At 42.1% G+C, this 21,397-nt stretch overlaps 1 protein-coding gene across 1 annotated transcript in view; it reads right to left on the reverse strand.

Annotated features, from left to right (window-relative positions):
• LOC144785900 (metalloproteinase inhibitor 3-like) overlaps positions 1-21,161 on the reverse strand; it is a 44,186-nt gene extending 23,025 nt beyond the window's left edge. The window contains exons 1-3 of the mRNA XM_078664771.1: positions 21,029-21,161; positions 14,365-14,531; positions 488-585 (exon numbers count right to left, since the gene is read on the reverse strand). Of these exons, the coding sequence (XP_078520897.1) occupies positions 488-585; positions 14,365-14,476 (210 nt within the window). The 5' untranslated portion in view covers positions 14,477-14,531; positions 21,029-21,161. The remainder of the gene's footprint in view (positions 1-487; positions 586-14,364; positions 14,532-21,028) is intronic.
• Between the last annotated feature and the right edge of the window lie 236 nt (positions 21,162-21,397).

Genomic DNA, 21,397 nt, shown 5'->3' on the forward strand with positions numbered 1-21,397 from the left:
AGGACAATTTAGGATCCAGCGACTGACGTAACACAGTGTAGCCACAGACCATACAAGTACTGTTCACATATCAAGTCATCTTTCGTGCAGCTATATTATGTGGAGACTATTGCGGAAGTAACTGCAAGTTATTCCTTCTTTCGCATGTTACGTTAATCACTAACACTTTAACAACTATCTGCAATATACATTATTTAAATCTTGCACCTAATCTATGAGCAAGCACTTTAGGGACACCTACGAAGGAAATCCTTCGGATCTATTTTAGATCATTGCATACTTTGATGTTTTTATACTATGTTAATGCATTTTTTTACTCTTGTTCATACTATGTTAATGCATTTTTTTACTCTTGTTCAAAATGTAATCTTTTTTCATCTGTGATCACAATATTGTTAGGATTTTAATTAATCATACAATAAACTAATATTCTATTCACTGGTTCACCCCATTCTCACATTTCAAGAAGACAGACTAGTGCTCTTACCTCAAGTGTCTCAATGTCATACTTAATCAAGCTGTAGTTGCCAAAAGATTCGCTGAACATATCGGTGGAGGAGTCATTTAGAAACTTGGCTCGTATTACTGAAAGAAACACAGGAAATATTGATGTATTGAAACTTTTCAACCTCAGTTATATCAACTATTGATAACGAATAGCATTTATCAAGAAGATTAGGGGTCTAGTATGGAAGGCAGGGTATGAAGTCAACCTAGCAGTGGAAAGCTATATAGCCTGAGTCACATTTCTGTACCAGTCTGACAGTGTCCCCCGCCAACCCTTTGGTTGATGTTTTTTAGTGTTCTTGCAACTACCACATAACAATACAAACGTGTGCACTTATGCTTTACCACTCTGCATTCACTCCAGTTACAATCATGTATGTGCGTGTAAGGCTAATTTAAAAAGCTGACTCCAGGCACTAATTAGGCTTTGACTGGTGAGGTTAAACTTCACTCTTGCTTAGTTTACATGTGTTTTATACAGCCCTGGCGAGATGTAAATACCAACATTTAAATGGAATTTCCATGTGTGTTGGCCAGACACTCATAGTAAGGCATAAATCACTGTTCAACTTAAATCAGACCATCAGTCATTATGAATAATAATACTTGGCACACTTTTACAGGATTCTCTTGTCTCATTTCATTTAATTTCTCTCTTTCATTTTATTTATTTATTGGTTTTGTGGCACATATGCATTCTGGTTAGGGTGTCCTTGTGCTATAAAAAGCTGGAAGAAACCAGGAGTTATGAGTGACAGAACTGCCAAGTTTTCCAAAGTTTCCGAAATGCAAGGTGATTGTAAAGCAAAAGTAAGGAGCTCCACTCATTGGCAGTCACCTAAGCAAGATGTTTAGACTGCAAACCGAAGAGACTGGTTGAAGACACTGGACTGTTACAGTGGGCATCAGTCCATGAAACACATTAATGGGCCTGACACACAAAAAGAACCTCCGTCTTGTCACAACTCAACTATAGAAAGTTGCATTCCATTCATCTAACCACTTCTGAAAGGCAGCTCCTAAAATTTGGGCTGTCTCAGGATTCCCATCTAGGTGCAGATTAAATTAGGTACCATCTGCAAACTCATCAAGGAAAAACCAAAAGGTCTGCTTATCAAAGCGGAGGGAATAACACAATGATTGAAAATGGGTGAATTGAGGGAAAACCACCCTGTGACACCCAGAGGTAAACGGCTTGAAAGAACTTTATAAAGGATGCAGAACTACTGCCTGAGAATGTTCGTTAGAAAGGACACTAGCCCATGAAGAGTCCTGCCTTAATAAGATGAAAACCAATAACTAGGTTCATCATTACCCAGCCTAATAGTTCTCAGTTTCTCACCCTTGAAAGGATGAAAGGCTGAGTAAGCCTACCAGTATTTGAACCTGTGGGTTTCACTAAACACACAGATCTCAACAATGACCGACTGAACTATCTCACTGGTGATTTCTATAGAGGCTCTGAGGAGTGACTGGGCTAATGTAATATTATATAGCAAAATTCTTACCACAAAGGGTGATAGTGTGTTTTACATGTAGCAACTCTACATAAACATGGACCTGGCAACATCCTACCACAAAACAAGATAAGTCATCAATTTACAAAGAAGCAGTTGTCGCATAAATCCCCGCACACCAAATTTGTTTGCCTTCAGCATCCATAGCTAATGTGATGCAATACCTTTGGTTATATTGATGTTGATGTGCGCAATAATAAAGATCGCATAAAAACGAAATCAAATCCCTGTTGTCGAAATCACCTGTGAGAAATACGTGGTCAGACAGGCCCTGTGACCTAGGCCTGAGGCTACGGATTGACAGATCACAGGTGGGGTGGCACGTAACGAGCAGGACAAATGAACGATTAGGTAAAAACCCACATTGGTTCCACAGATAGGCAGTGACACCACAATGGCCCAGGGAGATTGGCTCCAATAAAACACACATGGCTGGAGGGACAAGCGTTCCCAAAACATCAATAAGTTAGATGCCACATGAAGTTAGGAACACTAAGCCAATCAGGACACAGGACATGCCGGACATCTGGACACGGTACCCACTGGCCCTCACTGTGTCCACGCAAGGTCAAGACCCAACTGCATGTCTTCAGGTGGGAGTAATTTACTCCTGGTTTACAGTTTAGGTATAGAAAGAAGAAAGAAAGGTGACGCTTTAATAAAGTTCTAAACAATACCACCTTTAAAACTAAATAGAAATATTTATGTGACCAATCTGAAGCAATTAAAACAATCTAATTACATGGGACGTCTTAACTAAAGCTTTGTAAAACTCTGAAAATGCTCACACTGTGGTTTTACTCAGTATTTAAGTAAATGCTGAACACCCCAGCGAAAGTCTTGTTGCAATGAGGATGCATTTGACTCAAGAGACTCATCTTCTATGAAGCACAGAATGGCACCATCAAGAGGCATAGAATGGAGTGGAATACGCAAGCGAGATGTCTGAGTTCCACGATTCATTAGTGTATCTCAATGTTTCTCCGTCACATATCAAGCACAGTCTTTGACCAGCAGGCCGTTAGCTTCAAGGAATCATTTTTACCATAATTGTGGTCCCTTTGTTTTTATGGCCTTCAGCTGTATCAGACTCAGTCCATGGAGATCAATTCAGTAAGTAGGACATGTTATTCTACTTCCAGTGCAGACAGGTAGGGATTTACTTCCTTCTCTAAAGTAGCTACATGGTTTGTGAATCCAGCTTAGCATTCTAATGTGAGAAAGCACCAGCCCTCTTGTAGCATTTTCAAACCAGTGAGAAACCAGCATTAGCATTTACAGTATCTAAAGTAGCATACACCTCTTTAAGGACATTGTGGCAGGTTTTAATGAAGAAATATTTGGTTTGATGATGTGAGATACAAACACCACATTTCCTTCCATTTCCAAATTGGCTGAAATCATGACCCCTTTTGAAGAGCTTAATTTGCCTGTCTGTTCTGCTCCGACTCATAAAGCAACATAACCTGCAAGCCAAATAAATGGAATGTAGTAGTCAATTGTTTTTCCTAAAGCCACACAGAAGTAGAATTAGGTATAGAAATTCTATACATACCTACCTGTTAGTATTTTTTCCATAATACTATAGTCCCACAATATCCTGGACTCGATATTCAGGTCACTGTGGAGACCAGATACTTGTGAATCTGACAGAAACTTAAATTAAGACAGTCAATCAAGCATAAACCGTTGATGTTGTACTTTAAACATGTGTTTTCTGTATATAAAAATGCTGCCATCCATCACTTTTTTGTATACTTTAGAATGTCCTGTGCACACTGAGTCACTGGAACCAAGTAATACCTGGCTGATGAACCCTAACTAGGGCAAAACTGGTTCTATATTGCTTGTATTCTGGTTCAGAAAGGACCTGGCCTGGCAGTTCGGACTGGATTGTTCCCAGTGGAGCAGGGTCAAGACTGATTTGCATATGTCTACGTCCAAGCTTAGGTGGCTTGGTATCTAGAATAACGATGGACTGGAACGCAGCCCTAAGTAATTAGCAGTGCCTGAGATTAATCCATGCATTCCATCCATCTCTTTTCAGGTTTGGCCTGCACAACGCTTGCGCTGTGTTTGTGAAATCTATGCATTTAAAATCAATCTTAAAAGGAGCTTACATCCCCCCTGACTTTTCATTGGTTCGTGTGTTTGACACTTAATCTTCCTCCATTTCTATTGGCTGTAGCATACCATTTCTGATTGTCCCTCTCTGTGTTTCTCTTATCAGTCTCCCATGTCCCAAGTACTGTTTTCATCTGCTCCGTGGGACTTTTTTTACTTTTGCCTGCACAGCACTTGTGCTGTGCTTGTTTTTCAACTGCTGGCATTTCTGTTAGGAGGCTAGAAAGGTAGGAAATGGTTTGGCAACCACCGAACATGACAACCCTGAGTACTCAAAACAAACTGCTAGAAACAAACATTGTAAAACAATTGATGTGCAAGCAAAATATTTAAAACGTTACAGTGAGAGATGAAAGAATGATGAATGTTTCTGTGGTGTTGCCATCCCATGCAAAACCCGGGGCGGGGCTCAGAGCTGGAACGAAGCGTTCCAAGCCTTGTGTATCACGGTAACCTTCTTCATGTGGTTTCGTATTTGTTGCCGACTACTCAAAATTAACTGCTACACAGAAGCATTCAAAAACAAGCGATGTGCAGGCAAAATATTTAAAAAGTTACGGGGAGAAATTAAAGAATGATGTCTGTCTCTCTGGCAGCGCCTCCGTTTGTAAAGCTTGGGCGGGTGGGTTCAGGGCTGAAAGCAAGGGTTGGAGAATGATGAGTTACACCACTGAGTGAATCAAAAAGAAGAGAAACAAATTGTCATGTGTCTTCGTTAAGCCGGGGGAAAACACTGCCATTTTACCATTTACACGTTTCTTAAGTTGCCTTCTCTTTTACGCAATGACTTTTGCACACATTTGCATGTGTGACAGTGCATGATTAATTTCTCTGAAACTGCATTCCTTATGAATTTCACCTAGTAGAAACATTATCATGACACCTTGAACAGCACCTACAAGGCTCGATACACATTGAGCAAATGTTGTTATTTGTTTTCATCCATAAGGCGATGAAGCTATCAATAGATCATAACACTGTCAACCTGACTAGGCTCTCAGCTCAAGAACAAGGATGCTGTTTGTTATATATAAACAAGCATTTTTGGGTTTGAGCCAGACGAGCATTTGCTGTCATTTGCAAGGTCACCACCTGCTGAAAACCTCAGTCTAGCTGCTTGCTGATCCCTCTGAGAGGGATGTTCAACTTGTGACCATGACGGGGACCTACATTTTATCCCTTCAGGTAATGTGGTTGGATCATCCAATGGGGATTCCTGGAAGAGCACATACACCCTAATATATACATTATCTTAGCAAGATGGTGGAACATTTCATTCTGTTCGCTTTTGTTGCATAATATGTATGAATATCCATATAAATTCATGTGTATGCACTTTAAAAGACATCATGCTTAGATAGATCACATGAACATGAGGCCTGGAGTTTAAAAGGGCTTCCTATCTGACCTTGACTGGACAAGCTTCAACAAGCTATTCTGTACCCCCTTAGAGGTCACCTTGCTTGTCCTGACTACATGATATTTCTTATTCTGGTTGTGCAAGTTGCTTACACAGTGCCGAGCCAGCCTTTCTGGTCTGGCTGTTTTTTTTTTTATATTTTAATCTTTATTTCGATACGAGGTATCATAAAAAGTCACAGACACAAGACAGGTATTACATAAACATATTAAAAAGAGAATTTGAGCGTGCAAGCTCATTAAATAACCATGGATACGGACATCAGTACATCTCGGGGGAGAAGATAATCATATTTTAAAACATACTTAAATAGCTAAAAGGTTAAAAAGGCACACTAAAAAAATCAGTACTTAAAACACAGTCAATTATACATACAATTAATCACAATTTTTCACCTGCTTTTTTTCCTCAAACAATATACTGCTAACAGGAATCTACTAATAACAAATACTAAAACCTGGCGCGTATCAGTCATTAAAATTCTTTCTGCCACTCTATACAATCGTACGCCAATATTTGTGCAGAGGGGTTTAATCCATTTGTTCCTAGGAACCACATATGCTGGACAAAAAAACAAAACATGAATGATATCCTCTCTCAGTTCATCACTACACATAATGCATCACTACACATAATGCACTCTCGTCAACACTGATACTACAACCAGAGATTCCAACCGAACCAATGACCAAAACAGCCAAACTTCCAGCTCGGGAGACATAACTGAAAGGGAGATGGCAACCCCAGAGTACGAGCCAGAAAGGGAGATGGCAACCCCTGAGAAAGAGCCGGAAAGATCAGTGAGATCTTCCAATCTGACAAATGAAGAGCAGGTCCCACCAATCAGTGCGAATCTACTTGAAGAAAATACCTCAGCTCCTAGCGAGTCACCAAATGACTCGATACCTCTCCCGAATTACATACCAGAGTGGGAAAGATCACCACCCACAAACTCAATACCTGCACTACACAACACAAATAACACACTCGACATCCCAAACAAATCTGGAAGCGACAACCCACCCAAGGAAACAAAGGATAGAACTCGGAAAATGAGAACAGAACAACTACGGAAGAGAGCAAAATGCACAACCCGAAGTGGCAGGGCAATCCTCCCTAAGAAAACACCGCGAAGCCAGAAAGAAATTAAGAAGCTCCAGAAAATAGTAGGCAACCTAGCACAAGGCTCGATGATAATTTCGCAGGCATTCGAAAAAATGTGGGAGTTGACGGCAAGCACTCACTCCAAGGTCTCTGATATCCAGAATCTAGTACTCGCCGCACAAAAAAGGAATGACGAGATGGCCCTGTCCCTAAGAAATAGGCCCAATAGACCAGACAGGATAAACCCTTTGTCAAACGAAGATACTCAGGCCTTACTCCGAACCTATGAACAACCGGCCCAGGAGAGGGTGGAGAGAATCAGAACAGTACCAATTGATTACAATAGAACGTCCAGAAAGAATGACAGGAAAGCAAGTCACCTCAACCTACATCATATTCAGTTATCAGCATATGAATCCGAAATAGGGAACCCCCTTAACCCTGATAATCCCTTAAAATGCCTTCTTCTCAATTGTCGTTCGGCATCCAAACATGCATCAGACATAGCAGCACTCATCATCAATAACGAAATCGACCTGGCAATCCTTACGGAAACGTGGCTAAAGGAATCATCCTCCCCCGCCATGGATCTCTTGGTACCACCTCATTATAACATTATGAGATTAGATAGGCCAAGGAAAACAGGAGGAGGTATAGCATGTATTCATCGATCAGAGATAGAGGTCAACATGATTCAAGCCGACCCCATGGAATCTTGTGAATACCTCGGTCTGAATATAAGATCTTCAAATAAACAAAAATGCAATTTACATGCATTCTACCATCCACCAGGAGATAACACAAAGTTCTCAGAGCAACTAATAGAGATCATAACTGCCAACTACAATCCGGATGCCAACAACATATTCCTGGGGGACTTTAACCTACACTGGGACGACGACAATGACAAACTGGTTAATGCGCTAAAAGAGTTCCTCGCCGAAATAAACCTCACACAAGCATGTACCCAACCTACCCACGTGCAAGGAGCGACCTTAGATTGGATCATCTCCAGAAACAAAGAGACAGTGATCTGCGCCATAGATCCATGCGACTGGTCTGACCATCACGCCATAACATTTATGATTCCCACAGTGAAAAAAGGTAGAACCGTACAACCCCCCAGGTCCACAAAATTGGTCAGAGAAATAAAAGAGGCGAACATCGAGCTATTGGTGGAGAGCTGTAAGAGAGACTTAAAGCCACCTAACTGCATGCAGGATGTAAAGGAGCTGACCGAGCACTACATAACCTCAATAGGAAATATAGTCAATGACACCATGCCTCTAAGAATGAAAAAAGTTACCGACAAGCCAAAGAATCCGTGGTTTAGCGCATCACTGAATGAGGACAGGCGCAAACTGAGAACAGCCGAAAGAAAATGGAGACAACACCCTTCCTCACCTGAGTTGGAAGCCCTCAGAAAAATCAGAAACGATTATAACAAAAAGGTAATCAACTCCAAAAAAGAATTTATAAGAACAGAACTAGACAATGCCAAAAATAGACCACGAAAACTCTTCGAGATACTAAAACAGCAATCAGATAAACTAGCCAAATCAACCCAAGAGAACTCAAAAACTCCTCTAAGCTGTGAGGAATTCTCTACATTCTTCTGCGAGAAAACAAAATCACTAGAGGTTGAGCTCTCTAGCGCTGCGGTTATCCTCCCGACCCAAACCCTGCCGAGGAGCGAGGCCGGGGTGTCAACAGAGAGTATTAAAACAAAGAATGAAGCTATCTGGGACACATTTGAATTATACGACCAGGTCAAGATCGCCAAAACACTGTCAGAAATCAGACCTAACAACCACTATCAAGACCCTTTACCTGCAAAATGTGTAAGAGGAATCAGCCACATCGTGGTTCCAATATGGACCGAAATCATAAACGCTTCACTTACTCAAGGGATCCTCCCTGACTGCCTAAAAACAGGACAAGTAGTGCCAATAATCAAAAAACCGACAGCGGACGCATCAGATCCGAACAACTATCGACCAGTAACCAACATCCCGTTACTGGCCAAACTAATTGAGAAATGCGTGCAGAGCCAATTGAAGCAACACATCACCAAGTTCTCCCTACTAGACGAATGCCAATCAGGGTTCAGAGCTGGGCACAGCACAGAAACAGCGATCCTGCATATCGTTGATGACGCGCTTCAAGCACTAGACCAAAATCAAGCATGCCTATTGATTCTCCTAGACCTGTCATCTGCTTTTGACACGGTAAACCACGAAACACTACTCTCCAGGCTACAGGACAGGATGGGATTGACAGGCAATGTACTGAGATGGTTCCAATCGTTCTTAAGCAACAGAACCCAACGATTCCTGGTTAACCAAGCAATTTCAACCCCATGTCCTAATGCAATTGGGGTCCCGCAAGGCTCAACTCTATCCCCAGATCTATTCAACTTATATGTCGAACCTCTTACAGTCATCCTTCGGAAATCAACGATATCCTACCACATGTATGCCGACGACACGCAAATATACTTAAAGATCGCCTCCCTCGATGACATTGATCTAATGAATAAGACACTAAAGATGGCTATGCAATGGTTAACGACGAACCATCTGAAATTAAATGCCCAGAAAACAGAATTCATGCTAATTGCACCTCCAAGGAGCAACCCGGAAGTAAAGGAATGGACCAAATTGGTGACCGCGCTTAACTGCACACCAACCCTCGTCAACTCAGCTAAATCATTGGGAATCATATTAGATGAGAACCTCGACATGAAAGCCCACATCAATTCAATGGCCAAAAGTGCCCGCTTCCATCTGAGCTACCTTAGAAAATTAAAACCATTCATCTCAAAAGCAGACTTAAAATTGGCTATACAGTCCCTAGTCATATCCAGGATCGAATATGGTTGCTCTACATTAACTGGTCTACCTAAAACATCTACAGCACCGCTAAAAGCCTGTCTCAATGCTGCGGCAAGACTTATCACTGGATCGAGAAAATTTGATCATATATCCCCTCACCTGAAAGCTCTAAACTGGCTACCTTATGAGGCCAGAATTCAAATGAAGACAGCATGTATCACTCACAAAGCGGTGCACTATAACACGCCAGGATACCTAAGCAAGAAAATAAAGTTATCGGGAGGAAACAGACCAACGAGAAGCGCCAAGGAGCTGCTGTTGAGGCCGGCCTTTTTTCGAAAGAAAAAGACATATGATCGAGCATTCACTGGAGCTGCCCCCAGAGTCTGGAACTCACTCCCTCCTAGCATTAGGAAGATTCAAAATAGCGCAACATTCAAACGGGAATTGAAAAGCTTTATGATGAGTAAATACCTGGCATAGGGAAGCTGACGGATCGCCAGTATGTTCGACTACATCAGCGGAAGAGTGATCCCTCTTCATGATTACTATCTTTATCAAGAAACTGGCTCCACTCACTAGCCTCGGCTGTACCCTTATCAATACCACAGCCCTGTATGAACCAATTGCTGGTCTCTGAGCCAAACTATATAACCTCTACCTCACCTTAGCTACTGATATGGACGGTGCTATAAGCTAAGCCGCTCTCACCTTTATTACTATTTGCACATGTATCTGATATATACTTATTTATTTAGACATCCGTTATAGCCACAACCTCTTCTACCTTATATCTGTGGTTGTTAGAATGGATATATGACTGTCAATGTGTAACTTACCTCGATGTAATTGTGATGTAATGTGCGGAGATGGTTTAAGCCATTCCTATGCAATAGAACTCAACGAGTCCTAGGTACTAAGCAATCTCAACCCCTTGTCCTCATGCAATCGGGGTCTCGCAAGGCCCACCTTATCTACTGATATGGACCAAGTTATGAACTAGGCCTCTCTCACCTTTCATTACTAACTGCACATATGTCTGTAAAAGGTTTATTTAGGCACCCCTTATAGCCACTGCGCCTTTTACCTTACATCTGTTTGTTTTTAGAACCTGATATTGGACTGTTAATTTGTAACCTACCTCGATGTTAAGCGCTCTGATACCCACGGGTCTTGTTCGCGCTATACAAAACTCTATAATAAATAAATAAATAAATAAATAAATTTATCATCACCGTTTTTACTCCACCTTGCTAAGCAGCTTTTCAGCATCAATATTCCATATCTGAATTTTAAATAGAGTGTTTTAGCTAAAGGTGGGTTTACTTCATTCAGAAAGGATTCAAAGTTGGCGTCTGCTCTGAACACAAGAAAATCTTTAGTAAGCGAACCATTTGATATATCATTGGTTCTGTGCTCATTCATATATGCCCAAAAAGTAACTTTTAGAATCCTTTTCGAACGGGGAGTCATTGCAGTAGGACTTTTCCAGAAATGAGATAAACCAACCCTCTCTAACCATACTCTAATGTGTTTAAACCATAAGATGCAGTTGGAAGCATCCATGTCTTTTATCTCCTCTAGAGCTACTCTGTAGTGAAGGAGCTCAGGTATGGTCCAAATCCTGACCTAAAACATTAAAGGCCTGAGTAGTGCATAATGATCTGTGCGCCTCATATTAAGATCAAGCATCAATGGGATTATGGGAGTGCGCACAGGTATTTTTAGTAGAGTTCTATAGAAAATGTTCTCTTTCACCTCAAATGCCTTTTTACAGGCTGGACCCCACAACTCGGCTCCGTATAGGGCTTTGGCCCGGAACACCTCAAGTGCTGGTAGCACTGCTTTATTCCGGCTTTCCCCATGCCTTTTTAATATTGGGCGGCTATTCTGTGTTAACAGCAGCTTACTATTTTCAATTTGCGATTTCAACTGCATCTTAGAGTCGAGTTAGACTACCAGGTAACAAAAATGTTGTACGTATTCCAATTTTTGATTGTCTAAGACCAAATTCCCCTTAAAGGAACTATGAGGATGTATTGCCATATATTTTATTTTGCTGGTGTTTATCTCTAGGCCTTTTTCTCTACAGTATAATTTAAAGGTGTTGAGCAAACATTGTAGGCCTTTGGCAGTTTGGGAAATTAAAATGGTATCATCCGCAAACAATAGAGCAGAAACTACCTCACCCCCCAGCTTTGGTGAATCATTTTTACACTTGCTTAAAAAGGATGGAATATCATTGATGAACAGGGAGAATAGTGTTGGCGCCAGTACGCAACCTTGGCGAACTCTCCTTTCTAGAGGGATAGAACTAGTCAGTTTGCCTCCTGGACCCCACCTCACCTTTGCAAAATTATTATGGTGTAATCTTTTTAACTGCTCAAGGATATTATTTGGTAATCCCTGTCTGTCAAGCGCCTTCCACAACAAGAGCCTGGGGATGAGGCTGATTATAATTTGCATGGTGCAGACATTGCACATCCATGTTAGCCATATTTGGCTTGGTGCCTTATTCTAGTTCCGCTGATATGGCATTTCATACTGTATAACACCTAGAAACTTGTCACTCTAGGAAGAAGCGGTCTGAGAGCCCCTCAGGTGGCAGATCTGACTTCTTCCTTGCTAATTAGCAATGATACATGCTTTTGGTACCAATAAATACATTTCACTCTGTTTCTGAGCAAACCTGCTATGTCTGGTGAGTTTCATTTATTTCCTCCTGGAAGGGTGCCAGTATTTCCCCAGTATTTCCCCATCAGCTGTCCTTGTATTGCTAATCACTTTCATCTGCTTCGGTATGCTGATCATTGCAGCACATATATTCTATACAAGAATCACGTTGGTTCAATGAATATTGGAAACACCCCACTGTGTATTCCTTTTATACTGTGCGAAAGGGTTCTAGGAGAACTCAAAAATAGAGCACATCGTTGTGTTAGAGAACATATGTGTGGCTCAGTACATACATTCCCCTTGGGCTCCCTGAATCTTGTGCTTGCTATTTAGCAGGCATGTGCCACCTTCCAAATTAGTACAAACAGGAGTGCACAGATTGTATTCATGGCAAGATGACAGCAGGAGGACGGGTCCAGCCGAGGTAGCCACCAGGACCCAAGGAACCCGTAATCTGCCTATTCCTTTGTCATTCTGAATTAATAAGCCAGCAGGAACGAAGAGATAGGACAGACCATACGTAACCAAATGGTCTTCAACCCCTTTCATCCTATACAGAAGCCAAGCCGTTGCACACATGGCGTCCATACACCGCATCTCTTATTGCATCTCACCGTAATGTGGTTATTGTGCTAATCACGCTCAGAAGCAATAATCATAATTAGTACACACACACACACACACACACACAGAGAGCACTTTACAAACCAGATTGCTATCACTGTTGATCATCGGTGTCATTAACACATGTGATGCAGCTCCTTTTACAGAGTTCACCAGGAATGATGCTGCTGAGAGGACTTGGTTGGTTGTAAACACGTGACCTTCGAAGGGTGCGCAGATCTCTGGTGTCCTGCACTAACCCACAGGGCTATCCCGGTCATTTTAAGAATACGGACTTCATTTGGTTAAGGCGGTCTGGAGTGAGTTTGTCTCTCCCAGGGAGTGAAGTACTTCTTTCTCCACACTCCCAAAGAGTGCATGTGTTTGCACTCTGTCTCCTTCCTGCACCGCATTGCCTTTAATTTATTGATTTATATTTTAGGCGCATTTATGAAGCGCACACTCGACCAGAAGGTATTAGAGTGCTTTACATGAGCACCAATTACATTGCACAGGGACACTTAGCGAGCCCTGCATAAGAGTGCATCTGCAGTCGTCTGCTTCCATCCATGGTATGTTAACCCACCACCCTCAGCCGCCGCGTTCTTTTGAACGATCCCTCTACTTTTAACCCACCATGTCCTACTCCTTTCTCTTTGTTCTTTCCCCCCCGCCCGCTTTAACCACCTCCCATGTCCTCCCTCATGTCCACTATCCTCCTCTCTCATGTCCCTCATTATACTTCCTAATGTCATTTCAACCTCTATTCAGGGCATTTTATTTTTATTTAATTAATTTTCTTGATGCTTTCATGTAGAACAAACTCGACCCATAAGTGTTGGAGCGCTTTACATGTGCACCACTTACGTTACACAGGGGCAATTTCATTAAGGGATTTTTTTTGTTTTTGTTTTAGAAGTAGCTGCTACTTCCAAATTTAATTCACAATCTCAGAATGAGGAGGTTCACTTGTGCACGGTCACCCCCGACGTTGGTTCGCAATGAACTCGAATGGATGTGTTTAAATTTTGAATCCTTTCTATTGGAAATCAGATTTGTGATAATAATGATGGAATTGGAAGATATCTAAATAAATATTAAAAGTCTGATTATTTATATTTTGGATGAATTGTAGTCCAATCTTTTAAAAAATTGATTAAGCCTTTTTGGCAACTGTGGCATAGAGTGCCCTGGGACTGGTGAGCAGACTTCTACCACCGCTACTTGTAAGTTTTAACACGCGTTCTGAGGACAGAGAGCCCTCCAAGACAACACGCCAGACATCGATATTAGTTCTTTTACATTCACACAATAAAGACTAGAGCGCATTTCCACCAGATTCAGAATTTCTCATCTCTAAAGGTGCTCAACAGACACAAAATCATCAACAGCAGCACAGAGTGTATTTGGGACGCAGAACATTTCTGAACCCACTCCTGCCCCCATGGCATATGCCATGCAAGTTTGTTCCATAGAATTCCTCAGGTTGTTGTGTAGAGAACCTAGTAGGACGAACACCTTTCAACTGATGTAAAAAATCTCAACCAGTCAGACAAAACTTAAATAGTATCATACTTACCAACACTTGAACCGCAGAAGGCCTTCTGTGCGTGGTTGGGCAGACAGGTGCAGCAATCTGTAAACTGATAAGCTGAAATTGACAGCAAAGTCATTAGAATCCACAACTGCATCTTGGAATCCACGTTGATGATGGAGAATGTCTGAACCTTCTTGATGTCTGTTGACCTAAGATGATAAAAGAAAGAAACTAGGGTATTTTGTTCCATTCTATTAAACAGAAAAGTAGAAAAAAGGTCTTGAGTCTTTCTCCGGCACTGATCTGTCGGCTTAATGCACTAATGTATATTTGCAAATAAAATTTGAGTACATATGTTACGATACCCAAAATAGACATGCCAGTGTATGAATGGCCTCTCTGTGCTGATGCAATACATGGATCTATGTTGCAGCTGGAGAGATGCTCACATCACTCCTTTCCCTCTCCTTTCTGTTAAGCTACAGTAACTAAGACACCAAGTTTAACCAATTCAATATCTTACCTTCCTTAAAGCACCACAGAACTAACCACCCCACCAACACTGGAAGTCATGTTTTAACATCTCTATGTATATGGTATCAGGTAAATCATTTCCATTGGTCACTGAGCCCGAACTAGTGGAGGTCACAATGTTTGGTCAGTGTGGGAAAATGCTTTTTTTGCATGGTCAACACCCCCACCCACTGTTTGCTGGATTTATTATTGCTTCTGTATGAACCCTAAAAGATGTAGAATTGGCTAAACCCTGATTAGCTAGTATATGGTACTCGGTGCACCTAGGACCTGGAAGGTAAATGTCACTAGAGGACCGCAGCACCTATTGTGCCACCACTAAAGTGACAATGCAAAGAATGCCTTCATGCCTGCCCCTGTAGCTAGAGTGTTAAGTTTTAAAACTGCTAATTCCATCTACCAGCACTAAACCATCCTTCTTGGAACTGGGTTGGTGCTTTGCACGTTTTGGTGCTAGAAACATCTAAAGTTTAAAAAAAAATTCCCTGGTTCTCTACGACAGATTTTTATTGTTTTGGTGCTCATCGGCTCTTTTAAAATGTACTCTATCTTTTATATATCGGAATGAGATTTTATTGTGCTCTTTTTCTACTTTTTGACTGTTTTTATACACATAAATGCTTTACATATTTCTCCTAAGTTAAATCTGCCTCCTCTGGGCTACAGCTACCACGGGTTGAGCTCAGGTGTACATTTTTGAGATCTAACTGGACCTAGTAAGGAATGTTGCCATTGTTACTTGAAGGGGACTCCAATCCACTAAAACTAATATTTCACTTTCTCAAAATAAGGCAATGAATTTTGAGAGTGCTTATGATTTCTGCACTTTACCAACTTGTTACATTTTTAACTTCTTTTCTATTACCACCTCTAACAATTTTTTCTGCCACAAAAAATCTTGAAACAGGCAGAGTATCTAGCAAAACGTTAATCTAGGAGTTTTGTTTTCAGCAACAAGGATGACATCTTCATATGAGGTTGCTGAGTTTGGTCCTGCAAAATTCATTATTGTGGATCTAACCATCTCTAATTTAAATTTTTCATCTGATCACATCTCGTTCTAAGAAAGCGTGGGTTGTTCTGAAGAAGTCTCACAACACCTAATTTTCGGCGATAAAGAGATATTAGATTCATTTTACTGGAATAAATACATCATCGAATCCTGCCTGTAAAGTGGGTTTTTTCATAAAATATTGCCAGAAGGTATTTGGATAGAAGTAGAAATGTAATTAGGGAAACATGACACTCTGCCAGAGCCCTAAGTACTGCGGATCCGGATCACTAATGCTTTTGTGCACAATCAAAATTGTGTTGTCGCTTTACTGGGAGCCAACAGCAAATCCCCAGCTACTTACTAGTGATCTTCATGGATCTGAATCAAAGTGTTCTTTGTCACAGTCCTTTAAGTTCCCCTGTTGTCCCATGCAATTAGACTATTCACCCCTCAGGTGCGTATCCTTCCACTAAGCAGCATATTGGTTTAAGGGTTTACTGAAGTGGCAAAGAAATAGCGCCCTCAATAAACATAAATTGGAAAAAGGATTTATTCTCAATAGAGAAATAAATCTGCCCATTATTTTCTGTAAACAAAAGGGATAGTATCTCCAAGATGAAGACTCAAACTATTAGAGGAAGTTCTGTGATGAGGAAGAAGGAAATGGTGGCAATGCCTCGGGGGAAGCTTGCATCCTTATACTTAATATTCCTAAAGACTGGGCAGTTACATTCTTTCTAGCAGGTAGTTTTTGCAGAAAGGAAAAAACAATTGTATGCAGTATTTTGCAATAGTGCACCAAGGACAATAGGGTATCTTAGCCCAGAATAATTAATATCACACCATCCAAGTTTCAGAAACACACATTTCTAAATCACACAAAGCCTCCACATCTCCTGACAGAGGAAGAAATAAGAAATTCAAGATAAGGAAGCATTTTGAGGTTGTGTAGTACTTTACCGGCCTCTACTACAATGGCGTACCACTACTTTACTTGGACTGCCTAGTCTACTGTTGCATCATCTGTGCATATATAACCTCAGATGTACCATTATACAGACTACTTCTTCATCCCCATCATTTAGTATTAAGTTTATACTGTTGTTTTCAAATGTATTTTTAACATTATTTTTATATTAATGTTAATCTTATATGCGTTAGTGCTAACTTTTTGTAAATTAACTTGATTCATTTGCAATTCATTTTAATTTAAACTAGCAAACCCTCAGAAGGATCAACATAGACATGCGAATCTATGTGGGTTCCCAAACCTTAACAGGGGCCTGTGAAGCCCCCAAAACAGAGAAAAATGGGGGCAAGTGTTGACTAGGGGCCAGATGTAGGAAGGCAAATACTGGTCGGTAATGGCCGATTTCGGCCGTTACCGACCGGTATTTGCAGATGGAGATGTAGGGGCCTGAAAATGTGACAAATCGGTATATTTACCGAATCTGTAAATTTACCGATTCGGTAAAATACCGAATCGGTATATTTACCGAATCGGTAAATCCACATGTAGGTGGCACTGTAATCAGTGCCACAGGCCCTTACCAATTCTTTATTTACCACCAAATACTATTTGGTGGTAAATAACGAATTCCTGTGTACATGCACATCTGTGCATGTACACCTGTGCCCTAAGGGCATGTATGTGTGTCACATGGCACACAAGCCAGAATCAGGGGTGCAACAGGGTGTCAAAGTGACACCCTGTCCCCCTTGCAAATTCAGTATTTTTACCGAATCGGTATTTACCGATTCGGTAATTGACATTGATTCCTATGGGCCTCAAGGCCCATAGGAATCAATGACAATTATCGAATCGGTAAATACCGATTCGGTAATTACCGAATCCTACAGATTCGGTAAAAAATACCGAATTTTTAACTACATCTCATTTACCGAATCTAGAATACAGAATCGGTAAAATTCTGTATTTTAGAGTCGGTAAATGAGAATTACCTACATCTAGCCCTAGGTCACTTAAAGTACATGCACAGCAGGAGTTGCCACTACTTTACCCCCTTCCTACAACTAGAATTAAAATCAATATCCTACTGTCCTCTCTGATAATAACTAGCAGAAGCACGAGACAGGGCCACCCCTGTCACCAATCCTTATTGCCAGGGGAATATCATTACCACTGGCCATCACATGTGGTGTTTGCAATACCCTGCTGATATTATATGTGACAACATTTTACTATTAGTAAAAGACCGGAAACACTCATCTGAGCCCTATTAATTATGAGATATTTAATTTTGGCAGATGGTCGGGCCTAGCTTTAAATTGGTCCATGTTAATATCATTAAGAAAAAGTTTCCTCCAGAATGTCCAGAACGCCGCAGCCAGACTGGGCCTCGACTTCCCCCGGCACAGCCACATCACTCAACATCTCTGTGAACTCCACTGGCTACTAGCAGGCAGAAGAATAACCTTAAAACTCTTCACCCATGGTTACAAGGCCCTCTAAAATGCTGGACCCGCATACCCGAAACAGCGGCCTCTCCTTCCAGGCACTCAAAAGACACCTCCGCTCTGCCCAGCTCGCCCTGGCTACCATCCCACGGATTAGCAAGACCAGAACTGGAGGAAAGTCCTTCTCCATCCTTGCTGCCAAGACATGGGACACCCTACCCCACCACCTCAGACTATCTCCCACGCTACCCCATTTCAGGAAGACCTAGCTCTTAGAATTACCCCAGCACTTAGACGGAGATGTCCCTCACCTCCCCCCTGCGCCTTGAGACCCTCACGGGTGAGTAATTGCGCTTTACCAACCCTTGAGTGATTGAATTGGATTTCCCCAATCAATTGGCAATTTGAACCGATTTGTTATGTAGGCATCCAGTATCACTGGGACTAGGATATACTACTCAGGGAAAGCTAGGGCGAAAGTATGATAAATGTGGTTGCAGATGTAGAGAAACAGATGAGTCTGCAGCTACCAGGAGCTGGAGGGGTATCTCTTACGAAAATGGTGCTTCTCCTGAAAACTCTTACACCACTTCCAGAATATCCTGATCCCACTCACTGGGTCCTTCTTGGAAGAACTCAGATTGCCAACCATCAAGTTGGCGTGGGGAGGTCGCCAAGCAGGGATTGAATGGAAAAAATGCAGCTCCCTTACAAGGAGGGAGAAGATGCTGCCCTAAATTTTGAGGTCTACTGCCTTCCTTCCCAGGCTCAGTCTGCCTACCTCGTTCCATAACACCAGGAAATCGTCACACTGTGCCCTGGAGGCAGGTTTGATTGCCCCAGTCCTGTTAAATTCTGCTTTGCTGTAAAAATCCATCTAGGCCTTCTAAAGAGAGACAAACTGCTAATTGTACTGTGTGGGCATAGTCCAGTCTGGCCGCATTGACTGTGACAGAGGACTGATATTTGCAGGGCACAAGTCCTAAAAAAAAGAAGTGGGGGGTCGCTGTCACCGGAAGTGACGTTACGGCAGGAAGTGACATCATGAAAGGTCGCTTGCACCATCGGGCTCATTCCCCTCCTCGCTCACCCCTTAGATGTGATTGCATCTGCGAAGCCAGCGCGTGGCAGCGTCCTGTGAGCTCCGATCTCGTCCCAGAGAGGGCAAAGAGTGAAGTCCAGCTGTTTGGCAGGGGGGGCGGCGTCCACCCAGTAAAATAAGTGGGGAGACGCCGTCCACCCACGTGGTACCCAGGATTCGAGCCCTGGATATTTGTTGTTTTGCAAAGGGGGCGCTGGCAGACATGTGGATAGCATGAGAGACAAATCGATAATGCTAAGTCAGAGTGTGTAGGCGCGTTTACTAAAGAGTTTACGGCAGGTGTGGAGCTTTACTTGAGGCAACATTCAGCCCTGAAGGTGGACACCTATCTATCTCCTCGCGTTGTTACAAAGAAGCTGGAAGTGGAGGGACTGCTTATATAGTCAGACAGGCGATAATCTGTGTAAATACTCTGTGGCATATTACCAACAACTAGCGATAATTATCGCTATGTTGGCTTAGCGGCAATATTTTTATCGCCGAGCTGCGGCGATTTTTATCGCTTAGGAACCTTGCTATTATCAAGGTTTATCTCCTAAGCGATAAAAATCGGCCGAAATGCATGAATATCGCTAAAAAGTCAGTGATATTCATGCATTACCGAGCTAATGCTAATGCTAAGGTGTTATCCACCTCCCATTGGATAACATGGCTAAGAACTGCTCAGGGGCAGGTGTTAGCTTTTGGAGATATTCGCGCTTAGCGTGAATATCTCCAAAAGTTGGTAATAGGAGATAGTGATGTTAGCAACTGTTTCCAGTCACTAACATCTTGGCACGCCCACTTTGCATCTCATTAGTGATAAATTTCACTGACATGCAACGCGGGGCCCAAGATGGTCGCTATCTCCTACTAGCTGTCGCTAACTGGTGTTAGCGACAGCTAGATAATAGGGAGATAATTGTATCTCCGCTTTCTTGGCTTTGAAAGCCAAAAAAGTGGAGCTAAACCCCCTTGATAATATGCCCCTCTTTTCCTTCCCACTCTTTCAGGGGTTGTATCCTACTATTAGGTTTAATATTTCGATATGCGTAAGGATGCAAGCGGGGATTAATCTGCGTGATGCTTCCAATACATCCATATTGTGCCTCTTGTCTCGAAAGGGAAAAGACATTTTGTGCAGCAGGCGACTCGAACTGCAGAAGTGTGGAATACCTGCCATATTGCACAGATCCAACTTTTTCTTGTTCGCATCCCAATCGCAAAGAAAAAGAGGGCATACATTTTAAAGAGACTTCAAGCTCGGAATGTATGTGACGTTGTGAATTCTTGAAGCTGGACGACTTTCTATTTATGGCTTAAATACTTCTCCAAATCATTAGTATATTTTGCTGTTTCATATAGCGCGAACTCGACCCGCAGGCATCGGAGCACTTTGCAGAATCACTAGTTGTATTACAGAAGTAGCCCTTCCATTTTTGCAGGCGGGGGAGATAAGGTGATTTGGCCAGGATTACTGGATATTAAGACTTCCGCTGACCCTCAAACCTAGGTCCCAAGTTCCAAACTCGTCACTTTTAAGATGTCTCTAGATAGAGAGCGAGAATCAGTTAAGGGACCAAAAAAAGTTTGAACCTCACGATCTGTCTTTTGAAATCTGTCATGACAAGTAGTTTTGTGCCCCAGGGAATGAAGCTGTAAGGAAACGAAAGCCTTACCTGGGACAGAAGCACCGTCCGTGCACGCAGTCTATAAACAGCTGGGCAAGAGGGTCACATCCGTGGCGCGCTCTTCGGATGCTTCAGCTGCCTCTGATGAAAGACGCACACGAGAGTCTTTTAAAGAGCCCGCCTCTCTAGCCCAAAGCCAACCAAGAATTAGCCTAAATACAGCCCAACGGTGCCCCTCTACAAAGGAGGTTCTGTGGCGCTGGAATGCAACCAGGAATGCAGGAATGCACACCGGCTGCTTACAGAGGTGCACTGAAGACAAGCACTTGCAATGCAATAGGTCTCGCATCTGCGAACGTTTAAGCTAATGGCATTGAAAAACACAATGCCTTTTATTTATGCTTTTTGAAAACCTGC

The sequence above is a fragment of the Lissotriton helveticus genome, chromosome 10 (assembly GCF_964261635.1).
Source record: "Lissotriton helveticus chromosome 10, aLisHel1.1, whole genome shotgun sequence".
Taxonomy (NCBI): domain Eukaryota; kingdom Metazoa; phylum Chordata; class Amphibia; order Caudata; family Salamandridae; genus Lissotriton; species Lissotriton helveticus.